The following is a 12,647-nucleotide window of genomic DNA, read 5'->3' as shown; positions in this document are numbered from 1 at the left end:
GAGCTGACTCTACAGCGACAACACGCCCCCCTTCTACGTATGTCAGCGGCAGCAGACTCTATGCTAACAGGACTGAAAGCATCTAGACCTCTAAATTGTGTTTTGATAGTTAATGATAACTATAAGTTGACTAACTGTTTCATTGAGTTTTATGAGAGTAGGATGGTCCATAGATGAATAGTTGAAAAGAAGAAAATGGCGCAACGATCTAAGAAGAGACTCAAAATGAACAGCTGAAGGCAAAGGTATAACATAGGGATTTTATTTTTGCCGGTCCAAAGAAGAGTAGAGAAGAACTCGACCGGGTTTTAGGCTAAATAGCCGTACTATTAAGAGGGGTCGATGTTCGGTTGCTCAAAAATTTGCTAAGTGCCCTATGATCGAGTCTTTGCATTGCACACCTTGAGAGACATGGCACGTGAGAAAAGATGCACACATAGCGAGGTTTCCTGCCCTTCACGCCTGAACCGGACAGTCCGGCACCCCCGGACAGTTCGGTTGCTTCCGTCGGACAGTCCGGTATATCTCCAGTTTCTGAGACAGAGAGTTTCGTCCACGGACTGTCTGGTCCTGTATGGCGGACTGTCCGGTTAGGCTGTAACGGCTAGTTCTGACCACACCGTTTTTGCAACAGTTGACCGTTGGGGGAGCTGGCGGACTGTCCGCAAATATCGCAGAAAATCCATCAACTCCTCCAAACGGCTAGTTTTTATTGGTAGGCTATATATACTCACCCCTTGGCTGCATGAGAGCTCTCTTGGCACTTGAGAAAGACACTAGAATATCGTTGAGCTCTCATTCGCTCATCTCTCACTCACCATTGCTTAGTGATTGCATTCTTATGAGTTAGAGAGTGTTTAGTGCATTGCATCAAAGAGGTTGATCATTGAGGCACTAGTGGGATTCCAAGCAAGCGTCGTTGGCTTGTTACTCTTGGAGGTTGCCGCCTCCTAGACGGCTTGGAGATCGTGTGAGCCACCAAGCACTTAAAAGGAGATTGTGAAGGTGCTGTGGCCAAATTTGTGAGAGGTTGAGCTCACCTCACCGGAGCGGTGAATAGCATCCTTGTGGAACCGAGGTTTGGAGAGGTTCTTTGATCGATTGGCTCAAGGACTAAGCGAAGACTTGGTAGAGGAGCAATCGAGTTCATTGAATCCATCTCAACGTGGATTAGGAATGACCGGCAAGTCATCGACACCACGGGATAAATTCTCGTGTCTTGAGAATTGGTTCTTACCTTGCAATTATTTATCGCATCTACTCTTGTGCAAATTTACATTCCTAGATTCTAGTTTTGCTTGATCACCCTAGGTTGCAAACCTAACTTAGTTCGACTTAGACTAGAAATTTAAATCTCTTGTTGTACTAATTAAATTTTCCTTAAGTGCTTTATTTTTTAGTTAAAACCGTCTATTCACCTCCCTCTAGCTGGTGTCCTTGATCCTACAAGGACGGCACAAGACCAAATCCAGACGGAGGATACGCACGGAGACTGATGAGGAAGATCGGATGATCTGAGGCACTAAAGACTCCGATATGTACATTATTTAATATATCGCCGGGTCCACCTATCGGAACCCCTCTCTATGTACGCGCTCTCCTTGAGCCTGTAAAAGAAAGAGCGCGCACGTTAGAACGCAAGGTTCCACATGCTCCACGAACTCACAAGTCTCAGTCTTACACACACGCCACTAGATTTACAGACTCTCAGAAGAGTTCATACACATAAGGAAGTTGACAGGCATTCATAGTTAGCCATTCCTCACCAAAACAAGCAATATATCATACAGTGGACGTAAGTTTTTACGCTCCGGCGGCCTGAACCACTCTAAAACTTTGTGTGCTTCTCGTGTTCGTACGCCTCTTGATCAAGCATTTCTTGACTTCCTTCAAACTCATCCTAAGTTAGGATTAAGCGGGTGCACTCCGCCACCCGGTTGGAGAAATTCTCCGACAGGTACGATTGGTAGTGAAATAAAAATGCTGTTCCTGCTGCTGTAATGGTCAGCAAAAATCCGTCAGCATGCAGGACAGGTGACTATAGCCGCCAAACTAGTTTTCAAGGAAGAGATGGAAGCGAAGAATCAAATCTATACGGTGTTGTTGCACTGTTTCTGATCGACGAACCGACTTGCAATGCAAATGCAAATCTGTCCATCCATCCATCTATCTATCCAGCTTTTGCCTTTAGCAGTTTGTGGCCGTCGGTGGATCGGATACACATCCATCCATCGCTCTCGCTCTCCACTAGTACGATCCGATCCGCCATCCTCGCAAGGTCGTCCGATCCATTGGCATGCACAGCTCCTCCATCAATCGTCTACCAAGCTACCTTGCCTAGCTCCATCCATCAAGCTAACTTTTTTTTAAAAAAAATAGCAAAAGTGTTCCTAAATACAAATTAAAATAGTTCCAACCACATTCTACCATAGAATGTGACCTCATTGGTTTATAGTAGCAAATGGTCAACTGCTTCACGACCAAAATAGGTCAAAGCACTTACAGTATTTCTAAACAGATAAGAGCATAAACAAAGTACCAATAATAATTACTGTAGAATCAAGGAAATGTACAGAAAACTGAAAAATAATGGAAAACCAAACAGAAGATATAGCTCCACATTGCTGGGCCAAACAGTAGGCCTTATTGGCTCGTCGCCGCTGGTCTGGGCCTCCTATCCTAAACACGCAACTGGGCCGGACCACATTCCGAGCGTGTCTCATGGCAGATTAGATTCCCTGTCTGTCTGTCTCTCTCTCTCTCTCTAAATTTTTTTTTTAAAAAAACCAAATCAATTGCGGTTGCGGCAATCGATTCCGATCAAATCGAGGGTTTGGGAAGCGAGATCGCCGGTGACCGGGAAGATGGACGCCGGCGGGGGCGGCGTCTTGGGCGCCGTGCTCTGCATGCTCCTGGTCTTCGCCATCTTCCCCCTCCTCCTCTGGCGCCGCCGCTCCGATGCCGCCGACAACCACCGCCTCCCGCCCCAGCCGCTCCAGGAGGACCAGGTGCTGCACGGTCGCGCTGCGGCGCGCCGCATGCGTCGGAGGCCGGGAGCAGCCTCCTCTTCTGCCGCATCAACCAGCCGCGATGGTACCAGAACCCTGTTTTTTTTCCCCCACCTATTGCGTGCGTGCGTCCTAACCCTAGCCTCGGTTCTCGGCTGTGCAGTTCCAGAAGACGATGAGGAGGGCGACGACGAGGAGGTCCCGGACGTTCCCAGATCCTCGAAGAAGAAGGAGAAGAAAAGGCAAGAGCGGGAGGCGCAGCGTCAGGTTGGTTGGTTACTCACTACAATGCTATGTCCTGCCGTGGGTTCCAACTAGTGCTTATCTTGCGAGCTACAGATTATTGAACTGTGTTCCATTGATTGGTACCTCCACTGCAATTTCAGCTGCACGGGCAGGTTTAGTTCATCTACCCTATGTATTTCAGTGTGTTGCAATCCCAATTCAGTTTGTCTGTTTATTTATGGTTTGCACATTCTGCTTTTGTCATGGTTTACACATTCAGTGCCTGGCGCAAGCCAACTTACCATAATTGATGGATAGCCAGTTTGATGTTGATGTCAAAACGGAATTAGGAAGCAAATTACAATTACATGTTGTGCTGATCTCTCATATATGAAATAAAGCCCCAAAAATGACATGAAGAATACTCTTTGCTTGCAAGGCTGAAGATGCTGCACGGGATTCTAGGAGGAATAAACAAGACCGGTATGAGGAAATGAGGAGGAGGAAGGATGAGGAGCGTGAGGCACAGGAGAGACTACTGGTTAGGGATTCTTCTAGCTGCCAATACTTTCTGTTCTTTTCTTTTGTCATGTTTCGAACTGTGATGCTGAGTACCTAATTAATTGGTCTAGGAAGAAGAAGCTAGAACAAGGAAAGCAAAGGAGGAGGAGGCCGCTGCTCTAGAGTTTGAGAAATGGAAAGGGGCCTTTTCTGTTGATGCTGAAGGTACAACAGAGAGTGAGACGCAAGATGATGGTCAGGCTTTGCTCCACAACTTTGTGGAATACATCAAGGTACACTGTTTATGAAGCAAGTGCCTTCAATTTATGCCCTCATAAATGTGCAACTTTAAGTCTCCATGATTATTCTTGAATTTGACAAAAAAAAAATCTCCTTCGCAATAAACCATTACATATCCCAGTCCATATACTTATTTTGTGCTTTGTTTGCCCTCTAGTTTGCACACAGCTACCATTGTGTCTATTTTTATCTAGAAGTCTGAAATTGATTATTATGATAATGCACCTTACCATAGGTTGCTAAATAGTATTTGAAGCATGCTGTATTGTGCTGCGACGATGTTGAGTATACTGGTTGCCTGTTTGGTATGATATGCTTTGCTATGTAAACTGAAAAACTTAGTTGTTATTTTTTTTCCCTAAACTTTCCAGAAGCAGAAGTGTGTTCCCCTTGAGGACCTGGCGGCAGAGTTCAGGATGAGAACCCAGGTACTCAAAGTCTACGCATTTGAGACTCGAGGTCTTGTTATGAATAACTTAATTAACTTCCGATGCCCTATCATGTTCAAATAGAAATAATGATAAGATCCATTTGATAGGTGCTGATAGCTTAAATTTGATACCCTGTTTTCTACATTCTTTTGCACTATTAAGCTGGCATTTAAAGAATGATATGTCTTGTAACCCAATTACGTGGGGCATTTGTCAACTGTCAAGCTGCCTCAAGCCCTCAACTTTTCCTTCATCTGATAATTGCCTTGCCTTAATTTTTTCCCTTTATATTTCTGCCTTTTAATTTAACTAAATATGTATCCGACGCAGATACTTGGGACTAGTCTCACCATATATGCCGCATGCCATGCATAGAAATCCGAGGCCCACATGGGGCTCATTTTTTTCGGCAAACCAGCAAGCAAGGATAACCGGCAACATTTTAGGATATCTCCCAAACGCTGCCAGTGACCTTTATCCTGAGGCAGTGTCTGACACGAGGCATTATTGTTTTTAGAATATGGACCGAAAAACACCTCCATATAATCATCATTAGTTGGGATTTGCAGGACTTTGGGGCATAAAAAATTTTGCAATGTCTTTTGTCCCCAAGTGTAATTTTCTTTTGGTTTTTATTCTTGTTTTATGACAAACATTTTCAGCTAGTAGACTGTTTGGAACTGTGAAATGATAATTTCCTGAACCTTTTATTCCTCATCCTTTGACATCACTGCTGCATGAGGCTGACATCCTATAGTCATTAATTTACCTTGCTTCTCAGTACTACACTACACTATTTTGCAGGATTGCATCAACCGGATCGTGACTCTGGAAAGCATGGGTATGTGACTCTTGTGTAACTTTGGTCCTGTGTCCTTTGGTCTATGACTCAGCCTTAATAGCCCTCCTGATGCTATCTATATGATTTTTTAGCTGCATATTGTGGCATGTGTGAGAAACTTGCCTGCCACTAAAGCCCTCAGCATTATTTAGTCTGATGAGCCTTTTGTTTTGAATTTAACAGATAGGTTATCTGGTGTGATGGATGACCGTGGGAAGTTCATCTACATATCCACCGAGGAGATGAAGGCTGTTGCAGAGTACATCAGGAAACAGGGGAGAGTGAGCATATCGCATCTGGCCAACAACTCAAACCAATTTATCGACTTGGAGCCAAAGGCCCAGTATGAGGAGGAGAGCCATCAAGATGACAGTGCTGCAGTGGACACGGAGCCATGAGAGAGGTCGTTGGCGTGGCAACATACAGGATACTCCTTTGAAAAAACATACTGCCACTCTCTTGTTTCTGTGCTCAGAGATGTTTGTAGTGATTTCAAAGCTGCGCCAACATGGGTTGCCTTGGATAATTGGGAGGTGTAGTAAGCAAGTCACTGGTCATATATAGTAGTATGATACATGTGCTGACATGCTAAATATCATCATATCATGTAGAAGAGAGAAGCTGAATGTTTGAATTGGTGTGGACCAGAGATGTTATCAAGTAATATGAAAATCGAGCTTGGGTAGAGAGAGACTCTGCGCCTGGCGTTCATGTCTTTTGAGACAACATTTCATTTCATTAGGCAACCACATCAACATGTATAAGCTACTCCCTCTGTTCCAATTAGTAAGTTGTTTTAGTAAGTCGTTTTGGCAAATCTAGATTTATAGAATTTGCTATGCATTTAGATATGCATTGTGTCTACATACATAGTAAAATTTATGATTGATGATACAATTGATGATATTGGATCTCGGCCTGATTAATCTTTTGTTGGACTAAAAGGTCCAATTGTCCTATTCTTTGATTTCACATTTTCAGTGGATGGCCCTCTTGATGGCTGCTCATTTCTGCCTGGAGCCCTGGAGCCTTGCCTGCACGCACGCAAGGCGTTCGACGAAATGCAAAGGCATGGGCGACATGATCCATCCCAAATTCCCAACTGATCTATCTATCGAGATCCTTTTATCTCCTATGCTATGCACACAAGTAAGTAACCTATCTATCTTATCTACACCTAGTAAGTAATCTATCTATCTGTCTATCTTGAGCTCAGCTAGCTCCATCTGCTATCTCATCTATCTACTCGTCATCATCAAGAAATAAAAGCCCTTGCTGCTTATCACACCGGCGACATGATCGACGACGGCCGCGACAATGAAGGCCCTTCGGAGATGGAGCTGCCTCCCATGGACCTGTCCAGCCGCCTCTCGCCGGACCTGCTCCGGATGGCCCTCTTCACCTCCGCCTCCTTCATGTCCACGAACGACATCAGGTCCCGGATGCTGCTCAGCCTCGCCGGCCGCCGCAGGCTCCTCTCCGGGTCCGGGAACACCCCGCCTTCGCCTTCGTTGCCGCCGCCGTCGTGGTACTCGCAGAACTGGCAGAGTATCCTGGCGAAGTAGATGAGCAGGGCGACGAAGCAGGCCACGCCGGAGATGAGGAAGAGGCCCCAGAAGCTGCTGAGGTTCAGCCGGTCGGCGCCCACGTCGGTGCTCTGCGACGAGCACGTCCCCGGGTTCAGCCACTTGTCGTGGATGCGCTGCAGGTCGCCGTTCTCCGAGAGCGTCAGGATCGCCGTCGACAGGTCCACCGCAAGGGGAGAGTCACGCTGGAACGCCTGCCACCATTTGCATAGTTGAGAGACAACTGATCAATGAATGTGACCAGGATGCTACAGATGTCAATGAAAAGATGAACCACGCACTCCACTCCGACTCACGAATCCCCATCCGCTCTTGGTGAACTCCTGCCCCACCGTCCTGAACTGGCAGTTGGTGGAGAGGAAGAGCTCCACGTAGGCCAGCTCGTCGACGATGGCCGCCACGCCGCCGTTGCCGGGCCCGCGCTGCAGGCTGTCGGCGTACTCGTCGATGGCGAGCTCGCGGAGGCGCGACGCCGGCACGCCGAGCTCCTCCATCATGTAGCTGCGGGCGAAGGAGCCCACCTGGTAGCCGATGGGGTCGTTGCTGGAGAGGAGGCTGTCCAGGCCCTGGATGCCCGTCGACAGCTGCTGCACCGTCAGGATGGAGGTCAGGCTGGCGGTGTAGCTGGAGTTGATGATGAGCACCACGAAGAGCCAGATGAGGAGGACGAAACGACCAAGGGTGCTCACGGTGTTCTCTCCTGCAATGGCAGCTAGGTGAGAAGCAGCTAGCAACTACCCAATATAATGCAGCAGCAAATGCAATTCAGAATTCAGATTGGTAGTAACTCACTGTGCGCGAAGAACATCGTGGAGAAGCTGAACCAGAAGATGGTGACCATCTGCTTCCGCGGCGAGCCCCTGAACTCCGGGTTGAACCGGTGCTCCAGGATCCACACCACCGCGCCCACGAACAGGAAGAAGGCGCCGGTCACGGCCCACATCCCCGGCGTGAAGGGCTTCAGGAACGCCCACTCGTTGGAGCTCGTCGCCTTCACCGGCGACACGATCACCAGACCGGACTCCACGTACGGCTGCGTGAAGTCCACCACGCGCGTCCGGTTCGTCACGATCGAGATGTCGCCCACCGCCGCGTCGAAGTAGTTGTCGGCGACACGCTGCACCAGCTCGCTGTAGCTCGGGTTCTTCACGCCGTCGCCGAACAGGATGAAGGACACGGGCACCGGGTAGGGGAGCAGCGCCACGGCCGCCTTGAACACGTCGATGCAGTACCCGCTGACGCCGTCCGGCCCCGAGTCCTTGGACACGAACTGCTTGTACGTCGTCCGGTACGGCACGCCGATCTGCAGCGGCCTGCCGTTGTTCGGGAACACCCACCCGCGCGGCGGCGACGTCGTGTCCCCCGGCCAGATCACGCTGTACAGCTTCTGCTTCTGCTGGGTGCCGTTGGGTGCCCGGCCATCAAATAGCAGCCTTGGCGCGGCCACCGACAGGCGCGTGTAGTTGGACCAGTAGCCGACCCGCCGCACGCCCGTGCCGCCGACGTTGAGGACCTCGTAGGCCGGGTTGATGAGGGCCCTGCTGCCGGCGTCGAACCGCACTTGGCCGGTGACGCCGGTGAAGTTGGCGAGCATGACCTTCCGCAGCAGCTGCTCGCCCTGGTCGAACACCCGGAGCGAGCTCAAGCGCAGCGCGCTCCCGCTGGCGTCGTGGATACTGGGGTCGGCCGAGAAGGAGATGTTGCCGCCGTCGCCGAGGAACTGGTCGATGGCGCGCGCCGCCATCCAGACGGAGTCGTAGGCGAAGAGCCCGTAGGCGTTCATGCTGCCTGCTTCAGCGGTGGCGTTGTTCCTGCTCTGCCGGCTGGCGGCGATGAACCTCGTCTCCAGAGACCTCTTGGCGTCGGAGTCCGGGGTGTACTGGCGCAGCGTGAGCACGCCCTGTATCCGGCCCATCGACTCCTTGTCGTCGTCGATGGCGGCGGCGAGCCATTCGGTGGCGATCCAGACGTACCCGCTGTCCATCATGTTGAGCGTGTGCGCGACGGCGAAGATGTCGAGGCCGGAGTCCGGGCCGGCGTGGACGACGAAGACGCGCGACTCCATCATGTTGGCCCGCACCAGGAGGTCGCCGAGCGCGGCGCGGTCGGCGCCCGGCGGGAACGCGGCCTTGTAGGTGATCCTGGCGCGCGCGGCCTCGAGCGCGTCGCCCAGCGCGTCGACGCCGCCGCGGCCGTAGTCGTTGTCGACGTAGACGGCGGTGACCTCCCGCCACCCAAAGTGGGCGACGATGTCTGCCACGGCGGCCATCTGGAAGGCGTCGTCGTGCGCGGCGCGGACGAAGAAGGGGTACTGCGTGGAGGTGAGCGCGGGGTCGGTGGCGGCGAAGGACACCAGCGGGACGCGCAGCTGGTTGACGACGTGGGAGACGACGTGCGCGATGCCCGAGGACTGCGGGCCCACCACGGCCACCACCTGCTTCTCCATCAGCTCAAGAGCTGCAGGCAGAACAGGAGCAGTTTTGCAGTCAGTGATCAGTGATCAGCCAGCCATGGCGTCTCAATCAAGCAGTTGACTCGCATTGGCTGACTCGTCTGATGTGACTATAAAGCTTAGTTAATTACAGTAGGATCGCTTCGTCAATAATGCAGCTTTATTTGTCTCTTTGTTCTATCTAAAAGATCAAGGGAACACAGTACTATAGTTATACTAAATAACTACTCTCTCCCATCACAGACTTTGACTACCCATCTCTATAAAAAATATATTATTCTTTTAGAATAATAAACTGCTCATCTAGTGAACCTATTGTGGTACAATTACAAAGCAAGCCATCCAGAACTAGAGTTAACATGTTTGACTTGGGACAGACTAAAACTAGGTTTACATGTGAATGGGAGTGAATGTATTAGTGGAAGGAAAACAGTGCTCATCAGAATGTGAAGTGAAGGCATGGAGTCTGACTATCAGTTGGTTGGTAAGCGGCAAGCCGTTTATTACCTTGATTGAGACAAGAGGATCGGAGCAAATTAGAAGGGGAAAACAACAACATGAAGGAGCAAAGCAACAAGATGAAAGAAATTGAAAGGGAGATCCCCAATGGAGACAAAGACATGCTGTTGCTATGCACTCCTTGAAGCATACAGGCCAACCTACCACTTGTTAAATGATGATGATGAGCACGAGGAGGGAGGGATTTGGTTGGTTTGCAGAAGAAAAAGATATTAAAGAGTACTGAGCAACAACTGGGTAGCAAGGAAGGACATGAGCTGAGCTGAGCTGTTCTACCTTGGATGGTGCCGACGAATCCGCTGCACTTGGTGTCCTGCATGAGCACGCTGAGGTTGGTGCCCCTGAGCAGGGTGGCGTCGCGGTTGATGTCGTCGACGGCCAGGCGGATGGCGGTGGCGGCCGAGCTGCCGATGACGGAGTCGAAGGTGAAGAGGGCGCCGATGGTGACGCTGGGCGGGCGCGCCGGCAGGGCGACTGCCAAGGCGCTGCACAGGCAGAGCACGCGGAGGAGCCTGTGCCTGGCCATCTGCTCTTGGTCTGGTCAAGAGAGAGGAGACGGTAGGTAGGATAGGGTGGGTTGGGTCCTCAAGATTCAAGAAGCAGCTACGGCTGTCGCCCCACCCGCAGGGATGGAATGGAAGGAGCTCCGGCCATGGCAACGGCCACGGATTGGGGGAAAGGCAAGCACCGACAGCAAGGAAAAGAAGAAAGAGAGAGAGAAAACTTGGGGGCAGGGCAAGCCGCAACCGCAACAAGAAGAGCTACAAGCTAATAAGGAATTGAACAAGATGATGATGGAGAAGCAGAGGATGAACGGAGGGGAGCAAATGTTCTTGTACTAATAAAGCTGGTGCCGGTGCCAGAAAAGAAAGATTCGATTCGCTTCGGCTCGGCTCGAGACAATCACACAAGTGGTGGTGCGCACGCCACAAGCACAGCTGCACAGGAGAGGAGAGGAGTTTGGAGATTTCGCTTGGAGCAGAGCAGAGCAAGCAAAGCAAGGCTCCGCAGCTTAGCTTTCATGTCGTCCGTCACTCTCTATCTCGAGTAAAAACGTGGCCATGCCTCTACTAGGTTAGCACTCCTTCAGACTACTGTAGCTTTCCAAACTGGATGGATGCCCTTCCCTTCTCTTTCACATACTGTATACGAGTATTGAAGTGCCGGGCGGGATGCATGCAGAGGATTATTGTATTGTACCCTAGCTCTTGTCTTGTCTTGTCTTCTTCCAAGCAAGCATGGCCCACCACTAAACTAGTCTGGCACCCAACTTGCAAGATGCCATTCTGTTAACTTAACCATCCATCCATCCATCCATCCATCCATCTATCATCCATCCCAAAGCTATTAACCTTAGCTCGCTCTCGATCACCTCTTCTGCAACTAGTAATAATGTACACACAGCATGCAGGCCCAACAAACACGTGCAGTTCAGCCAAGTAGTAACAGTGAATGCAAGAAAAAAAAAGTCTTTTTTTCTTTTCAGAATCAGAACAACCAGCTGCTGCCTGCTGGTTTGACTCCATCCATGTAGTGTAGTTTGGGCAGCAAAGCAGTGCAGCTTCCTTCCTTCAGCGACAATATCAGCATCTCGTAGCTTTAATCTGGACGGAAGCAAGGAACACGGACAATCTTGGATTGGAGCAGGGAAAACAAAAGACAAATAAGCGCCGATCCATCCCCTGCATGCAGGACTCAAATGTACTAGTACTATATCATATCATATATTCCGATCGATCCTCTTGTTTTCTTCCTCACAATCTCCCTAGTTAGTAAGTAGTAGTATTAGCAGCTTTGCCAATGCTTGCATCTGTGCTCTTCTCACCACTCCAGGGGATTAGATGGAATAAAGGTGCACTGGCATTAGATCGAATTGGCTATTTATTGGCATCGCATCCTACTCGATCCATCTCTACTTTGTTGAATAATAAGTGCAGGACACGAGAAGAAATAGTATTATTATTATTATTATGATTATCATCATTCCAAACGCCTATCTTTACTGGGTTAGGTAGTTGCTGGCAGTTCTTGTTCCTCTCCTCTTATTAATCAAAGACAAGACCCCAGCAGTTCATCCACCACTGTTACCGTGCGTGCTATAGGGCCGTTTGTTTGCTCCACTCTACTGTCGGTCGAAGGAAACAAAAGTTCTATGCTGAAACTAGTTGCCTTGTCAGGATCAATTGATCAACCCAGTACTACTGTGATTGATTACCCTTCAGTACGATCCTCAGCTGAAGAGGGAGAAACAACTTTGCAAAGTCAAGTCAACTCGGTCGGTCATGCGTCTATCTATGTGCTGTACCCCTCAGGACCATCTAGTAGTGATGCATGCCTAACTAGTCCTGCTGTCTGTCCTCGCCATATGCTCATCATTTTGTATGTTTGAAAATCTCAACCTTGTTTGTTGTTTAATTTATTCTTTTCCTTTTCTTTTGCCATGGGTTGGGTTTTAAGATTATGACACTCCTCGAAAAAAAGGGGCCAATTAAATGTTTTGGGCCTAAATCAAAGTGAGTAAACACACACGCTCGGCCATGGCCCAAGCCCGTGTGGCCTAAAGAAAGGAATTTTTTTTGAAAAAGGGTTAAAAAATAAATTAAATACGATAAAGGGGTGCCGATTGGCAAAATTTCAAAAAATGGGTACCTCCCGACCGATCAACGGGCGGGAGGCGTGGGGCCGGGGACCTCCCGCCCATCCAACGGGTGGGAGGTCCCAAAACTATTTCCAGGCCCCTCCCGAGGGCCTCTTCGCGAATAAGAATATTTTTCTTATTCGCGA

At 49.6% G+C, this 12,647-nt stretch overlaps 2 protein-coding genes across 4 annotated transcripts; one reads left to right on the top strand and one right to left on the bottom strand.

Annotated features, from left to right (window-relative positions):
- The first annotated feature begins 2,765 nt into the window (after positions 1–2,765).
- Positions 2,766–6,021, top strand: LOC112880134 (DDRGK domain-containing protein 1). The gene is made up of 7 exons (XM_025944626.1): positions 2,766–3,093; positions 3,172–3,275; positions 3,673–3,774; positions 3,866–4,027; positions 4,406–4,462; positions 5,270–5,306; positions 5,490–6,021. The coding sequence occupies exons 1-7, from the start codon at positions 2,865–2,867 to the stop codon at positions 5,702–5,704; spliced, it is 906 nt and encodes a 301-aa protein (XP_025800411.1). The 5' UTR covers positions 2,766–2,864; the 3' UTR covers positions 5,705–6,021.
- Positions 6,022–6,207: 186 nt separating this feature from the next.
- LOC112880133 (glutamate receptor 3.5-like) lies at positions 6,208–10,928 on the bottom strand. Of its 3 annotated transcripts, none has more exons than XM_025944622.1 (4): positions 10,140–10,896; positions 7,685–9,349; positions 7,174–7,592; positions 6,208–7,086 (listed from the first exon to the last, which is right to left on the bottom strand). In XM_025944622.1, exons 1-4 carry the CDS (start codon positions 10,387–10,389, stop codon positions 6,589–6,591), a joined length of 2,832 nt encoding a protein of 943 aa, XP_025800407.1. In that variant the 5' UTR covers positions 10,390–10,896; the 3' UTR covers positions 6,208–6,588. The 3 variants fall into 3 exon arrangements, with proteins under 3 accessions (XP_025800407.1, XP_025800409.1, XP_025800410.1); XM_025944624.1 differs by having other exon boundaries at positions 7,189–7,592; positions 10,140–10,878; XM_025944625.1 differs by having other exon boundaries at positions 6,887–7,115; positions 7,189–7,592; positions 10,140–10,928.
- Between the last annotated feature and the right edge of the window lie 1,719 nt (positions 10,929–12,647).

The sequence above is a fragment of the Panicum hallii genome, chromosome 2 (genome assembly GCF_002211085.1).
Source record: "Panicum hallii strain FIL2 chromosome 2, PHallii_v3.1, whole genome shotgun sequence".
Lineage (NCBI taxonomy): Eukaryota > Viridiplantae > Streptophyta > Magnoliopsida > Poales > Poaceae > Panicum > Panicum hallii.
Note: the sequence above shows the minus strand (reverse complement) of the source record. Positions and strands in the feature narration are given on the sequence as shown.